The following is a 17,582-nucleotide window of genomic DNA, read 5'->3' as shown; positions in this document are numbered from 1 at the left end:
CACAGAGAATGAAGAGTAACTTTAAACGTACAATTAGCGCTAAGTATAGCTCGCTAAATATTCTGGCTTATTTTAACACGACGAATAATCTACGGTTCAAATATCAGGTTGTCCCAAAAGATTCTTTCGTTTTATAAAGAAATAATAGATGCACGATATTTCTCGTTTTCTTTATTTTATCAAACTACGTACGTTCCATTTTGTTCTAATAAGGTAAAGACCACGACATTTGACGGATTAGCTGTCGTGTTCATATAAAGATGCATTGTCGTAAAAGACATGTTCGTAAAAGAAAGACACTTTTGGGGCAACCTAATATTTTGACGAACCTGGCCAAACTGTAAACTTGCAATAAATATTTCGCAACTCCTATATACATTTTGAGATCCGTTTGGAAAAAAGCCTGCTACGTTCTTTCGATCGTTTCAGGTCGAGTTATGTCTGGGTCGACCCAATTACGTTCTTACAGCGTTACAAAATAGCTTCGCTTAGAACAAAATGAAAAAAGATGGCACATTTTCGTTTCAATTTTCTTGATTAAACATCTTCCAACGTTACAAATATGTTTTATTCGTTAAAATAGGAATAGACTTAAAAATACAAAAATTGAAGAGTCGCAGCCGATGTAACGAACATAATCACGATAGTCGTGTCTCGTTACAGCGCTAACGTTATTTCAAAATGTTTGGCATAATACGCGATCCTGCGCAAAATTTCCGCCAGCGCGGTCGAGTTTCGACGGAGTCTCGTATTATACGAAATGTTTCCAACTTTATTCTAACTGCACGTTTTTTTTTCGAAATTTTAACGCCAACACCATGCAAACAAAGCAAACAGATTAATTAAACTTTTAATCGATCGAATAGTTAACTAAACTGAAATGCACGAACGATGTTAAGTTATCGAAATCTTTCCTATGATTTTACCGTACGAACGCCGATATCGCCCGACCTTTCGGTATTTTCCGAGTTTTCCATTGTTCGACGTACGCGTCACCTCGGGATGATCAAGATTATTCGAATACTTTGGCAAGCCATAGTAAGATTACAGAAAAAGGTACTTTGCTATGAATACGCGTTTCATCGAAAAAATCAGAATTTATACAGGACGAAGTAGCGTCGTTGGAATCAAGCTGCGAAGGTCTTAAAGTTCGGCTGTACAATTTCTAGATTTATATTAATCCTATAAAATGAAAAGACCCAGCCCCATGAACGTTCTATCTAAGAAAACGGATCTCCCTCGGCGTAAATGGTGCTCCTTATCGGCGAACGGCTGCAATATCCTAAATCTTTCTTTTCGACCGTTGCCACGTCGATCGAGAGAAACTATTCGCCGAAATGGACTATCCGTGGCTGATCTATTACGGTGGAAAGCGAAAAAGAAATAGGCGATGAAAAACGTAACGAAAGAAATAGTCGACATAAAGGACGATAACTGTTAATTTAAACGTAGTAGAACGAAAAAATACGACGTACGTGTTAAAGAATATTTAAGACAATTTAGAATAAGATCGATTTTCACACGATTTTTCTTTGATTTTTCCAAAACCACATTCTATCTATGATAATGTTTCGATAATATCGTTTTGTACAAAAGAAAAAGCCAATTATATGGCTGAAAGAAAAATCAACGTATGCATATTCTTCTATTTTGTTGTACGAGTTGTACCTGTTGAATAATAATAAAGGTAAAAACGAATATAACAAAGGCGTAGCAAAGAAACTATACGTAATATTCAGAATTGCTAATTTCGTGCGTTTAATTCCTCGAAAATTGTACTTTTAAACGCATCGGTCTCGCAATTCAATCTGTCGGGCACAAAGAATTTTATCGAAAACATCGTTCTAACATTTCAATTTTACAAACGTTTCGCTCTACTTCGTTAAAAGCTGCGCGTATTTGTAGATAGAAAATTATGCACATACGTTAAAACGTATAACGCGCAACAGGCAAGGATATACGCGTACGCGTACGCGAACACGTTAAAAGCGAAAAATATCGCTGAAATTATTTTTCCATAATAAAGAAATCGTCGGACCTCTTACGAATACAAAAGATAATTTGTTAAGACTATAATGTCTATTAATTTTACTATAACAAATTTAACAGAGCTTTCGAAACTACAAGTTTTATCATAGACGCTGTTAAAACACCGTTCTTTCTATCATTTCCTATTTATAGTTGCGATATCAGGAATAATTTTAAACCGTCTTTACTCGATTAACTCGCGCGTAACAATATTTGTGGTGGAATTTCGCAAAGAACGTAAAGCACACTTAACGATTCATCGATAAATCGGTTAACGACATTTTTACGATTATCACGAACACTCCCGTTAACGATATTTTTCCCATTTTCAGGTTGTTCGTGAGCAAAAGGAAATCGTCTCGAGAAAGAAAAATCGCTTATGGGTATCTGAGCACATCGAACGTTCGACGCTCGACAGGTATTCGTAAAATCCTATAAACATATTACAGCCATCTCGATCGTTTAATTCGATTAAAAACATTTTTATTTCTAGAGAGTTTATTCAACCGTAGTCGTTCGACGTATTAGGTTGTCCAGAAAGTTTCTTTCGTTTCATAAGGTGCTAATAGATGAACAAGAATTCCTGTTTTATATTATTTTATTGAATTACGTATGATCCATTTCGTTCTATTTCTATTATTATGTTCATGCATAATTCGATTAACTGACGTAAAACAAAAAACATTGTGCGTCTGTTATTTCTTTATAAAACGAATACAACGTATTAGGTTGTCCGAAAATTGTCTTTCTTTCGCAAAAAGAAGTTTTTTACAACAGTGCACCTTCGTACAAACCTAAAACCAAGTCTATGAAATGTCGCGATGTTTATCTCAACAGAAGAAAAAGAATCGTAATTCGACAAAATAATATAAAACAAAAGCGTCTATTATTTCCTCGTAAAACGAAAGAAACTTTTTGGACAACCTAATAGTAGCGGTACAACGATAGAATAACGTTTCAGAAACGATCGCGTTCGCGAATCGTATAAAGCGGATAAAAAGAAACAGTAGGAAACTAGAAAAGTAGAAAAAAGCGCCAGATTTTATCCGAAAGCGGAGAAGCGCACTAGCGCGCGACGAATTTTCCAAGCGTTTTATCTACGACAAATGCAAACACCATTTGGCCGAACATCTGACAGCACAGGCGGTATGACCCACGTTGATCGAAACGACAAAAGGTCACGCGTTAGCCTGCGTTGACAAAACGGTGCCACTTGAGTGGAATCATGCGATTTCTCTCGCCGTATCGTCGTTTGATCCTTCCATCGGTTCTAATGGAAAATTGAAATTTAATTTCTGTTGCTTCTTAACAACACGACATAACGAGAAATCGAACGACTCGTTATTTCATTTCGCTCTATTTCCTCGTTTTATTTATACTTCTTTCGAAAAGCTATCATCGATAGCGTTTTTAAACAGTTAACCGCGTTTCACGAATAAAACGTCGAGGAAAAAGTTAATTTCGCTGTGTTTCGTCTGTATATGCTCATCGTATAGTATAAAACATTACCATTTACCGTAAAAAATCCAAATTTCAGTAAGAAGCGCTAAAAATGTTATTTAATGGTACGTTCGCTTTTTATCGTCGGTAAAACTGCTTTGTATTTTGCGAAGAAAAATTTGATTTGTTTCTTTCTTGTATCGGTTATTCCCTGTACAACGTATTTCTTTTTATAAACTCACTTGATTATTTCCACCGATATATCGGCTATGCCCGAATTATTTGCGCAACTTTGTCTCCTTACAAATTGAATGGATGTTTTACCGTGTGTGTCGGTATTCCCCGATAACGATCCAAATATAATGCAGCAAATATAATACGATTCAGTTTTTTGGTCGAATGTGTGTTGAATAAATTATCGAATATGCAATTCCACGAACACGAGCTTCGAAAGTTGCTCGACCATTTACGAGTTCAACCGTAAAACCTACGCGTCCCATCAAAAAACATTTTCCTAATTTTATACCAGTTATATCATTGAAAATAAATCCACTTCACGTTGCTGATGTTAGATTTGCGAAGTGCCACTTTGCGCGATATTCTATTTCGAGAAATACCACACTAAGAAGATACACGGAATTTCTTCTATCTTTTTACATTTTTCTTCTTTACGACTTTTATTATTTTCAGGCAATTTTAACATTTTTTATAGGAAATAATTAATTTTTTCGAAGAAAAATGTAAGCCATCGTCGTTTTGGTTTAACGTCGTCGTAAAATTTACAACAGGAACACATGACACATTTTCTCTACGTTCGACGTGTATACTCGTCGTCGCTTATTTTTATTTGCATTTTATTCACATTGATTTCTAAAACTGAATTCCCCAGTTAACTGGTTAACAGTACATCGCGCTTCGTGAATATTTCAATTCACTTTTCTATGCCAAGAAATCACCAGTCATCCGATGCGTCATTCGTCTGTCATCTAACACGAACGAAGAAAAGAAGAATTCCTCGACACTTCACGCCGAACGAAAATTTGTTTTTCGATATACAATTTTGTATTTTCTCATAGAGATTATATCATAGTGAAACGTACTATTGTTCGTTTTATTCCGCGCGATTCTCAACTTTTATAATCTCGCGTAACGTAACAAAGCTTGCAACAAAAAAAAAAAAAAGGTAGAAAAGCAAAAATTAAAAAGTACGTTGCACATCGAAATTTCTTACGATTTCTGTTCAAACTCTGAAAATTTGGATTCAAATTAACGCGATACAGTATCATTTACATATACAGGTTGATAACAAACTAACAACAAACAAAGCAATGTTTATCGGTGTTTGACGAAATTTATTTATTATACCACTTATAGTTGTGTGACTTTTTCTTCGTGATTTCGTAATTAATCGTTATTCCGGGTGTTTAAGATATTTTTCATTCTGTCGTTCTCTTCGACTCGTTTTCCACTCGGTCGTATCTTCCCTTCGTTAACAAAGTTTCTCGAGTTTGAGGAAAATATGAGAGAACCGTTACTCGATATGCAAGTTTCTTTCTTCGAATGTTAAAAGTTGGACATTTTTTTACAGCATCAAGAGTATTTTCATTTGTCGAAACGAGGACGAAATTGGGACATAAAAGTTGGCGAACGCTGCAGCATCGAGAATTAATGGTATTGTGCCTCAACTTAATTTATCGCCACGAAAATGCTGGTCTGCACTTAGCCGACCACGAACTTCTGCTATTTCGGACTTTTTTCTCCTAATACTTTATATTGGCTTGGCAACTAAGTGATTGCGGATTTTATCATTAGATGGTATTGACAAAATCCGCAATCACTTAGTTGCCAAGCCAATATCATCGTTCCATCTGAAACTTCCATTATTAAACCTTCTGTCCGGGTACAACGTTTCCAGTAATGTTATATATTAGGTTGTCCGGAAAGTGTCTTTCTTTTAAAGATACTTCGTTTTCAACAATATATCTTTATGCGAACATGAAATCTAATCTGTCGAACGTTGTGATTTTTATTTTGATAGAACACAATGAATCATACGTAATTCGATAAAACAATATAAAACGGAAAATGTGCATCCATTATTTCCTTATAAAACGAAAGAAACTTTTCGGACGACCTGATAGTTTCGTGTTGCCATAAACGGAGAGAATTCGAACTTTTTAAACTAAAATTCGAAGAAAAATGAAATATTATGCATAGTAACTTGTAAATTTTTATCTACAATATTCGTATACGCGTAATGTTCGTCGTAATAATATCAACGACAGAATATGATCACAAGACTATGCATGCGATAAATTCGATTATGCGTTTAAAAAAAAAAAAAAAAAATGAAAATTTCAATAAGAACGTAGTTCGCAATTTAATAGAATTTCAATAGAATTTCAAGAATGGACAAAGAATTTCATTATTTGTCCGGTAACGTCGTTTTGTCGGTTTTCGTAAAAGTCAAACTACGATTCCACGTTCTTCTCGATTCGAAGCTTCGTCGAGTTTAATCCGGCGGCAGGTTTAGGCTACAGCATGTTTCAAATTTCCAGTCCTTTGTATGCAGAAAAATCATTCGACCCGATGAACCGAGTAAAATGTTGAAGTTCACTGATTCAGCGAACGAAAATAAATCGCATGTAATACTAAATCGATATCGTCGACCTGAAGGCCAACTTTCTCTTCGGAATCTCGTATCTTGGACACGTCGAATTGCCGTCAAACTTTCGAAATTCAATATTTCCTCCGATTCAATGCTACTCGTACGACTTTGATATTTGTCGATACACCGGTACACGTGTAACGACATTTGCAACTTCGACACATGGAAAATCTGTCTCGTAAAATGTACGCTAGCCTGTGCTGAACTGGATGATTGCCACGCTAGAACGAAGTAGCTTCAATAAATAATTGATATGCAGCGATATAAAGAAAGTAGTCGAAGAGTAAAAATTTGAATGTAAATCTTTCGATGGATTCAAAGGCGTAATAAAAAAAAAGTAATAAAAAGATTTCGAAGCAGAACTAGATTATTTGAAATTCTTTGATGAAAATGCTACGATAGAAAACGTCCTTTGGTACGGAAATCACGTTACAGAATTTTTTCGAATGAAAAGAACGCGATCTAGTTATTGATTTTCAAGAACGTTCCATAAAATATTCAGTTACTTGAGTTGCTTACGTTTTGATTTTTGTAAATAGGTAAACGTGTATTGTTTGTCATTTTATTGTTAACTTATTTATTCTATCTTTTCTATTATTTGTTATTTAATATTAGAACATACACGCTTGCCGTCAAAATTTCTTAAGTTGATTCATATAATTTCGTTATCATTCGTTCGTTTTATTTATTATTTATAAATATTAAGAAAAATCGTTACATGTAATGTAAATAACATTATAATAATAATTACATTATTTACCTGGTGTAATGTTACTCAATTAAGAAGCATCAAAGAATATATTTTTGTTCGATTTATCACGAAAAATAAGATAAATAAATAAATGTGTACAAGCTGTTGATTTCTTCTAAAAACTGCGATGGAGAAACATGGATGGAAAAACAGATATGTATGCAAATGTACGTAATATATAAGAGAAAAACATATGTACGAGTCTATAAATCGAAGTACGAACTGAAACGGGAAATTTAAACGAGGAATATCGAAAATTCTACTTCTAATCGATGTCTGTATAAGATACGAGGACTAGCTGTTGGCGAGATACGGAAGCAATTTGTAGGTTCGAAGAGGAATATCGAGAAACTGGTGGAATACGCGAAGCTGTCGCCAAATTTTGACGTCTAATAACTTCCAATGGCTGTCTGATATCCGCACAGTAGCATTTCCAACGAAATAACAAGAGCGATTTGAAAAAGAAAATATCGACTCGCAACATTCGTTCTGGGCACGTGCTGCGTGAGCGCGTCTGCGTAATCCGTTTTTAACAGGCGAAAAAGTCAGTATTATTGCTAAAGCGAAAGTACTGGGGAAAAAGTAGCGAAAAGTAGAACGTTAAAAATAAAACAACATTTTTCCACGTCATATTTCTTCTGATCTTTACGAAGCTGTCTTGTAGCAGAAAAATCTGACATTCTACTGTGATAATAAACGGAGAATCTGTTATCTGACGCCGGAGCCTTTCTTTCGGAATATTTGCGAAGGTCCCCGATACTTTAGTCCAGACTTTTTATTATAGTCGTACTTAAACGATAAAACTGAGAAATTGCTGTTTATGAGTTAAGTCAATTATGATCATTATCCGAGATTAAGATAATTATCCGAAATTCATGACAGTGGGCTTGGGCTGGAAGTGACATAAAGGATCACTGAACGTAGCCACGGTCACGGGAGGGACGTGTACCTATCAAAGGTATAAAGTAATTAAATAACTCTGCTTAAAAACAGAGATTGACCCGAGGAATACGGAGAGGAGTATGTAAGGGCAGTTCCACTTGGACCGAGGTGCAATCCGATAAGTTCGACTAGCCCAGTGAACACGTGCATCGAGTTCCTAATCGCAATCGTCATCCCGTTGACCGTGTATTCGTTATCGAACCTAAATTCATCGTCATAGACATCTCGATCACTCGATCATCGATATCACTTGCTCACTTTTGTAATACATTCCCATAAACAAACATCATCTGGTATAAGACAACTATGGACAACTCGCAGCAAGACTCATCACACGCCCCGCTTTCCAAAGATGATCCGACATATATACGTCGAGTTCTCATCAGGATTAGGGGCGTGTAACGAATCTTCATTTGGATTAGTCATTGTTGTTATACGATATAGATGATATTTACTGATACCAATATGATTAGTGCAGAGTTTGACAAATAATCGTGGCGATTAGATACTCGAGATGCTAATGACAATGATCTTAATGATTCGATAACGAATCCACGGTCAACGGGATAGCAAATGCGTTTTCTTGCAAAGTCTAAGTCGAACTGAACTTACTTGTCCACAATTCAAGCGTAACTCAACTTAATTGTCCACAGTACAAGTAAGAACTCAACTAACTCTCTCAGTCCAAGTGGAACTGCATTTATATACTCTTCTCTGTACTTCTCTGTACCCCTCGGGTCAACTGTATTTTTAAGGAGAGCTATGCAATTACTCCATACCTCTGTTAGGTAAAAACGTCCATGGCTACGTTTAGCGACCAGTTGTGTCTCTTCGAGCCCAAGCTCACTGTCATAAATCTCGGGCAAACATAATCGGATTAAATTATAAACAACTACTTCTGAGTTTTATTATTTAAGTGCAGTTATAATAAAAAGTCTAGACTAAAGTATTGGGGATCTTCCCAAAAATTCATATTATATATATATAGGACATATATAGGAGAAATAAAATAGTATAGTAATTTTTTAATTCCACATTAAATTAGTATTAAATTCCGTATGACATTTTCAAAGGTCTTATATCTTTGAATTTATCAGATTTGTTTTTAGATACGAAAGAAAATTAACAAAAAATGTGACTTATTTTTATTAATTCTTTTATGCTGTTCGATTGCTCCCCAGTACGATACGGTTTCAATGAAGAAACGTTTTCTTTATGTTCAGGTGAGAGTTTTTTAAAGCAAAATGAGAAGACAATCGTACAGCTCGAATGTGAATGCCGCAAGCTGTGGCGAGCCTCAGATCATCGTAGAGGAAAGCACATTGGGAGAAGAGGAAGCGGAATGGCGAAGGAACGAGTCGCCTCCGCGTTGCATGGATCCCGATTCGCCATCCTTAAATCCTTATCTATTGTCTCCCTGGAGAGAAGCAAGAAAGCACTCTCTACCGACTCCGCAATGTACTTCCGGGATAACCGCATCACAGGTACTGTCTGATGATCATATCGAGAAGAACATACTTACTTACGGGCCACATCCCTTTTCTTGATAATGTATTTTTAGTGTATCCCGTTAGGTTAACAAAGCATAATGTCGTCCAACGTTTGCATAATATATTTAAAGAAAAAGATTGATCCTTCTGACCTGAAAAAATAGCTCTGTTTATACATTATACATTATACATGTGTATGGGAATTAACTAGTGTCCATACAGTTTCACATTGACAAAATAGTTTCGAGTTACTTGAAAATAGTTGCTTGATTCAAGCAACTGTACGTGTTAACAAAATAGCTTCAAGTTATTTGAAAATACCTGCTTCGCTCAACTGTACACAGTAATAAAATAGTTTCAAGTTACTTGAAAGTAGTTGCTTGATTCAAGCAACTGTATGCCTTAACAAAATAGTATCAAGTTACTTGAAAATAGTTGTTTGACTCAGGCAACTGTACGCGTTAACAAAATAGCTTCAAGTTACTTGAAAATAGTTGCTTGATTCAAGCAACTGTACGTGTTAACAAAATAGCTTCAAGTTATTTGAAAATACCTGCTTCGCTCAACTGTACACAGTAATAAAATAGTTTCAAGTTACTTGAAAGTAGTTGCTTGATTCAAGCAACTGTATGCCTTAACAAAATAGTATCAAGTTACTTGAAAATAGTTGCTTGACTCAGGCAACTGTACGCGTTAACAAAATAGCTTCAAGTTACTTGAAAGTAGTTGCTTGATTCAAGCAACTGTACGCCTTAACAAAATAGTATCAAGTTACTTGAAAATAGTTGCTTGATTCAAGCAACTGTACGCGTTAACAAAATAGCTTTAAGTTACTTGAAAATAGTTGCTTGTTTCAGGTAACTTGGCCAGTCTGAATCGTCATAAAAGCTTGGAAGGATATTTCAAGCAAAATTACAGGTTCACGTTGGTAAAATAATAGGTTCACATTAACCAAATATTTTCAAGTTACTTGAATTCGAGTTACTTGAATTACTTGAATTTGAGCGTGACGTTAAGCTCTAAGGAATTAGAAGTTTCGTAAAAATCAATCGTGTACTTGGACGATGAAATTGTGAAATTATGAGATCGTCCAAAGATGAAGTTGATCAATTTGACTTCCGCGAGGCTCGATCGTCAATACGACAGTTCTCGCGTATGGAAACTATCTTGACGTTTGTGTCGACAGGTGAGACGACTGAGCGAGCGTGGCGAAGGATCAGGACCATCACCGAGGGAAGCTGCTTTCCTGTCCACCCTCTCTCAAGCACCAGCTCCTCAGCCAGGTGGCCGAAGACATTCGGTTGTTACGATTGCCAGAGTGCCACCGACTCTGTTTGGCCGTAATCGTCGCGAATCAATCGCCGCTTTTCCTCTTGGAGGCGCGACCAGAATATTGCCGAGTCGCCGAGACTCGGAATCTAGAATATCCGGACCACCGAGCAACAGTGGAAGCACGCACAATCTTCAGTTGGACATTATGGACGATATCGCAGAGATGAAAGCGAGGAAGGTGAGGATTTTTCGTTTATTTTAGCCGCTCTATCTCCGCTAGTTTGCAGACTGAGAAAAACCGAGTTTAAAGTTGACGAAGTTCTATACGATCGTGCGAAGTTAGGATTTGAAAGAACCGAATAATCATTGCTTTCCAGGTATACAATTTTCACCGTATTATTTTATGTATTATTTTATTCTTTGTAACTTATAATTATTTACATCATATCGTTCTTTATAACAATGTACGCATAAGTGGATTCATCAATTATTTTTTTTCTTCTTTTTTAGATGGAGTTAGAACAATTATTAATTAGGCGAAAATTAACACTTAAAATTACGGACGAATCGAATCGCTATGGTTTTCATTCCTTGTTCGTCAGGAGCCTCGCTAAGGAAGCACGTCTTCGTCGGTGAAGCTTATAGCATGGTCGCGAAGAAGCTTATTTTTCAATTGGAGTCATAAATTATTAAGCAATAACATAGAGCATACTCTTTAGAATTTTGCTTTATTCCGCGCTCAATTGCCAGGGACGTGTCGTAAACTCGATATCTCCGCAGGGTAATTTGGAATTATATTACAGCGGTACAAGTTGCCGAACTTCCTCGCCCGCAGAGATATCGTGATCTTCTCGGAAAACTCTAACATCTCGTGTTAGTTCAAGTAGCGTCCCATCCTTGCCAGAAGAAGGCGCGCCAAGAGCACGTGAAAGGCTGGCCGTGACACTCGCGGCATTCACACCTCGAACATTACTAGGAGAACACAGAAAAAGATACTTGTTAACGTTCAAGCGGTTCAGATATTGTTCAACTCTCGCGCGAAGCAAACTTGGAACGCTACAGGCATTTTTCAACCCTGTTACGAGCAAACTTATACTTATTCATTGAGAACATACGAAGGAATACGTGCTGTATTCGTTATCACGCGTTTCTTTATTAGAGTTCAGATTTTTATGAATCGTCGTTATTGAAACAACAAACGTTCAGTTCGGTTCTTCCCTACGTGCTCATAATCTTGGCTGATAACCGTAATTCGCTATATACATCGTTGGTATCAAAGGATTAACAGAGACAAATACGTCCGTACAATCCGATTTGATTGATGTTAGATCTTGCATCAAACGGATCTCTAAGTAAACAAATAATTTCTGATTCGAAACATTTATATTACGATCATCTAATTATTAGGATATTAGATATATTATAAATGTATTAAATAATCTGCCTCCTCTTCCGCTTTGAAATGCTCTACAAAGGCCTTTTATAGTCGTTCAATTTTTCAGGTCATAGAAAAGAACATTACGCGTATTCCTAGCTATCGCTCAAAGACTCGAACGTGTGCTTCGATAAAGCTCGCTTAACTTTCATCGACACATCGATAACTTTGCGTTCCAAGATGTTGTTACGTCCTAGAATCCCTAACATAATTTTAGAACTGGAATTTCTATGCGAAACAATTCCATCGCTTTGTCACGCTTAACGGCTCGATCATCGAAACATGTATCATAACGCATGAATTATGATTAAAAAAAGAAACTGTCTTTCGAATAAAAGCAATCCGTTTGCCAGGTGCGCTTAAAGATGTACAAGACGTCGACGGAGCAAGTGTGCGAGATACAGCCGCTGGAAGGTAACAGCTCCGCTCAACGTTACACTCAATATCCGAAACGACGATTCTCTGAATTGCCTGCTCCGTCGGTTTCGCCGACGTCTTCTCTCCGAAGGCGCGTCTCGGAACTGCCAAGAGCCGTGAGTGCATCGGTTTCCGGTGCTGCGGGCATCGTCTGCTCCAATACGGATCTGATATCGATCCTAAGCTCGTTAGCGTCTTCCGCGACGGAAATCAACCGATGCGGCGAGGAAGCGTCGAGTTCGCGGGACGATAGCAAATCAAGCTGGTCCGGAAAAACGGCCGAACAGAAACGAAGTCGATTGAAGAGCTTCCGTTCCAACAGCTTCGATGTGTCGATATTGCACGGAGCCAAGGGTAAGCTTAGCGGATCCTCGAAAGCTGCCGCTTCGACCATTATGGCACCGTCGAATTGGTTCACGAAGAGACACCAACCGATGTCGAAGAAACAGAAGCCGGAAGATTTAATAACGGCCAGCTTAAGCCTTAAATTCGATAAGTCGAAGGTAGTGAAGGCGGTGAAGGAAACGTTGGGCAAAACGTCCCCTAACAGCGACGTCAGACACAAAGTCGTATGGGACGACACTAGTGGAACGAAAGTGGACGCTCAGGTCAGTTGTATTTCTCGTTACGATATCGTTTCTTGCTAAAGGGCCATCGTAGGTGAAAGGAGGAATGAAGAAGAAAATCGTAAATCGTAAAATCTCTTCCAGAGAATGCACTTTATCGTAAAAATTAATAAAGTCAACAACAACGTGTAATTAAGTAATTGTTGTTTGATATTATCGATATAGGTGAAACGTGGAGAAGATAATTTGCGATCATTGCGGACAATATCGCGGTGACATTATTATCAATCGGTAATATTAAAAATAAATTCATATGGGATGAAAAGAGTGTCAAAAGTGACCATTTTTTGATCTTCTTGCGAAGGGAAAATCCCTGCAAAATGTTTAAGAACGTCTCTCAACAAGGAACAAAAAATGTTATTACAGTTCCATCTTCTTCTTCCTTTTATTCTCCTTCGTTTTTTTCTAGATGATCCATGTATGAAATAATTCTTCAGATGCTCTGCTGGTAAATGAATCGAAGTTTGTAATCGAGCAAATGTGAAGTACAGCGAGATCGTTGTTGGCTATTGTTCTATACCGATATCGACAAAATAATTCTTCGACAACTCTGTTGATAAATCAATTGTAGTTTGAAATCGAACGAATCTGAAGTACCATCAGTTTGTTGCTACGTGAAAACAATAGCCATCAACGATCTCGCAGTAATTCGGATTCGTTCGATTCTAAACTTTGATTGATTTACCGACAGAATCTCTAAATAATTATTTTGCTGGTAAATTCTGCTGGTAAATCGATAAGAGTTTGGAATCGAGCAAATACGAAGTACAAGATCGTTGTTGGCTATTGTTCTCACGTAGCAACAGTCTGATGGTACTTCAGATTCGCTTGATTTCAAACTTCGTTCGCTTGATTTAACTATTGATTTATCAGCTGGATCAAAATTTAAAGAAAATGAATATCAAGTGTAGCGCGTGAGTAAGTTTGACCTCTGCCTGATTTTTTCATCTCTGCACTCATCTTTTTCAACTTTCATGTCACATTTCGGATAAATGCTAATAATTCTTTGTTTCTTGATAGATGCTCTTAAACGTCCCGCAAGAATTTTTCGTTCGCAAGGAGGTGCAAATATGGCCACTTTTTGACCTAACCCCAACTTAACCCCTCTTTTCATCCAATATGAATTTTATTTTAATATAACTGATCTCTGATGGTGGATCTGCGATATTGTACGTAATGATTGTAAATCTTTTCGACTTCTCATCTATATTAATAATTAGGAATATTAAATAACAGTTAGATACTTAAATACATGTTATTTGATTTTATGATGCTAAAAAATTTAAATATTTATAACATTATGATCTTTATTCTTTAAGCATGAAAATACTTTCTATTTCTGATTTATGTGATATACTTCTGTCAAGTAAATTTACATATTCATTTTCATCTTGGTAAAAGAATATGTAAGTTATCGTATCTACGTACTATTATGTATTTTAATATCGTTCAAGTACTGTGCGTTATTTTACTGCTTCATCCTCCACGGATTAAGCTACCATTTTCTTCGCCATTTTTTACCATCTTTTCGCTTAATGCGAAATCTCGTTTCATAAAAATTTTCACTCAAATAGATAAACACATAATATTCATAAATTTGTAAGAACAATTTTGTTCGTAGGTACTGGGTAGCGCAATTGAGAAGATTTTAACGGCGCAAAGGGGAAACGATACGGAGGCATCCGGATCGAGCGGAAAGCCCTCGGTATCTCCGAACAAACCAAGGTCAGGCAAAGTGGCAAGTTGGTTTTCAAGTACCAAGGACCAAGAGCAAACGGAATCCTGCGAACCGTCTATCTGTTCTTCCCTGAAGGACCTATTCGTCAAGTAGTATGGAAGCACAAATGCGAGTCTCTCTCGTTTAATTAACGCTTCTTCATTTAAGGATTTATTCAGAGATTAACGCGACCTAATAGATGACTGACAATCTCGTTTAACTCAAATTAACGAGCTATACTTTCCTTGTACTTTCTCGTTGCTATACTCCTATGATATTTTTTTATCATTTCTGTCGATTTTAATCTCACACAAGTATCCATGAAATGTGTATACAGTAGTTGGCGAAAATATTCGAACACTCGTTATATGATAGATTTTTACGAATATATATTATGTACGTTAGTCTTTTTCTCACTTCACTGTAATGAGACATGTCTATCATGATTACGCTGGTAAAAATTGAAACCAATTTGGAAATGTATATATGGAAGTTAGAAGATGCTTATTGCAAATGTACACATAGCAAAAAAATAATATACAGTGTGAAGAGTAATTTTAAACATATGATTGATTAGGGGTAAAAATGGTCCTACTGAAAATATTGTGACTTATTTATACAATACATAATTAACTGTCCAAATACCGATGGTGATCAATAAGCATCTTATAATTTCTATTTACGTATGTATTAGGGTGTTTCAAAAGTTTCTTTCGTTTTATAAGGAAATAATAGATGCACGACACTTTTTGTTTTATATTATTTTATCGAATTATGTATGATCCATTTTGTAGTAATAGAACAAAACGAAAGAAACTTTTGGGACAACCTAATGCATTTTCAGATTCATGAAAAGCTTCAACAAAATATTCATGGAATGTTTCTGTAAGCGTCCGAGTACTTTCGTGAGCCGCTGTATGTATAATAATTCGTTACAATGTTAGTGATAGCTTGGAAAGCGAACTATTTTTATTGTACATCTTTTTACTTTCCATATTACACACATAAATACTCTAAAACGCCGCGATACTAACTCTTATCTATCATGTTTACGAATGCGTATAATTCGTGAAACCGCTTCTGATTTTACAGAAATTTTGCAGTTGCTTGATGAATGAAACAGATTTGTTAAGAGAATCACATGTTATAGATACCTGAGTTGTGATTTATTTAATATATCTCTTCTGATTTGTTATTCTGCAACATTTCCATGTTTTACGACGTTTTTAAATTAAATTTCACGAGTTTATTTTCCTTAAGCTAAAGACGATGCTCGTGAAATATTTATTTTTGAAGTAAAAAGTAAAAATATAGCTTACATATTGCTTGTATTTAATCATGTATTACGATTAATCCTGTTGCGACCCTCGTATATTTCAGTTAAGCTCTGGTTTTAATAAACAAGAAGAATTTATAATATTTTAAGAGGATGTTTAGCATGAAATAGAGAAATCATGCTAATTAGAAGTTTTTCATATTTTTCTTCAGGCTTGAAATATTTTTTAATGTTGTGAAAAAATTAGGTTGAAAATGAATAAAAGGGTGCAACAGGGTATTTAAACAAACTAATATCTCTTATATGAATAAGTTGAGTGAAATATTATAAATTATTTTCACAAAAAGACACCCATTTTTATTATTGCTCTCTAAAAAAAATTCCATATGATTTGTTATATCTGTAATAGGAAGTTTCTTTAACTAACGTTTAGTTATCGATCCCATTTTCATTGAAGTTTAACAATACTGTTCAATGTTAATAATTGTTAATTTGTAAGTGAAGGGTAATTCCAACGAAGAAAGATATCACCATCGTTTGCAAACAGATAGTTTCAGATAAAATCAGCATTGGTAATGCAAACTTAAGAGATTGTAAACCTAATATGTATTGTATCGCAAAGCGGGATTCATGGTGAAAAATTAAATATAAAAGTCCATGAAATTTCGCAGATTTAAACATCTCAGTGGATACAGCTTTCAGCAAATAAATGTGGACAAAAGTTTAGTCAATCTCTATATTTAAATAACGCATGATGTTTAATTCCACAGTATAATTAAACAAAGATTCGAAGCTGAAAATTTCGAAATATAATTGAACAATATATCGTACAATAAATGTTATATGATGTTCCGTAAAGGAGAACTGCGTTTTTATGAAGAGGATCAAAGATAAAATAGATTGTTGTTGAACGATACGGTCGTTTCGAAATTCCATTTTGATCTTGTGTATGTATAGTGTATCCCGTACAAAAGATATTACAACAAGCGTCCAGTCATAATGTGAAACATTAATCAAAATTTCTAATCTCGAGTGTTTCAAGCCCCAGAACTCATTTTAATAAATATAAGAAGGACAGATTACATTTAATTTGATTTTTCTAATTCTCTCATTAATAATTAAATATGAGCGTCAATCAATCAATAGTTCATAATACACGGTGCGTGTATAACATTCATCTGATTTCAATTAACTTACGTTTAAGCAAAATAATTATTTGAACTAGCTTATCATTCACATTATTACACATTTTAATTGTATATATATCTAGTACAACATAGAAAGAATGTTTTAGGATTATGAGTATTTATTTAATTTTTAAGAAGGACAATAAGATTTAATACATGTACACAGTAGTTAAAAATATGAAATCCAGCCGCTTTTACATTAAGTACCATTTCCTCGTAAATGAACATACAAAAAATAAATGTCAATTTCTATAGATACTGTTTAATGTTTCTCTTTTGTTACGATTATATATGCAAAATTAGTTCTTGTAATGAATACTGCTTATAGAAATA

General features: G+C 35.5%; 1 protein-coding gene across 4 annotated transcripts in view; it reads left to right on the top strand.

The window, feature by feature from the left end:
- The window catches only part of LOC139985255 (uncharacterized), a 66,436-nt gene extending 48,940 nt beyond the window's left edge, over positions 1–17,496 (top strand). The window contains exons 2-7 of one of the 4 annotated variants that reach the window (XM_071999544.1): positions 2,361–2,446; positions 5,057–5,139; positions 9,053–9,313; positions 10,506–10,829; positions 12,380–13,051; positions 14,691–17,496. In XM_071999544.1, the coding sequence (XP_071855645.1) occupies positions 9,074–9,313; positions 10,506–10,829; positions 12,380–13,051; positions 14,691–14,900 (1,446 nt within the window). In that variant the 5' untranslated portion in view covers positions 2,361–2,446; positions 5,057–5,139; positions 9,053–9,073 and the 3' untranslated portion in view covers positions 14,901–17,496. Of the gene's footprint in view, positions 1–2,260; positions 2,447–4,569; positions 5,140–9,052; positions 9,314–10,505; positions 10,830–12,379; positions 13,052–13,234; positions 13,984–14,690 lie in introns of those variants that run through there. The other 3 variants (XM_071999545.1, XR_011799368.1, XM_071999547.1) reach the window with 3 other exon arrangements.
- Positions 17,497–17,582: the final 86 nt, after the last annotated feature.

Source organism: Bombus fervidus, chromosome 3 (genome assembly GCF_041682495.2).
Source record: "Bombus fervidus isolate BK054 chromosome 3, iyBomFerv1, whole genome shotgun sequence".
Classification (NCBI taxonomy): Eukaryota; Metazoa; Arthropoda; class Insecta; order Hymenoptera; family Apidae; genus Bombus; species Bombus fervidus.
Note: the sequence above shows the minus strand (reverse complement) of the source record. Positions and strands in the feature narration are given on the sequence as shown.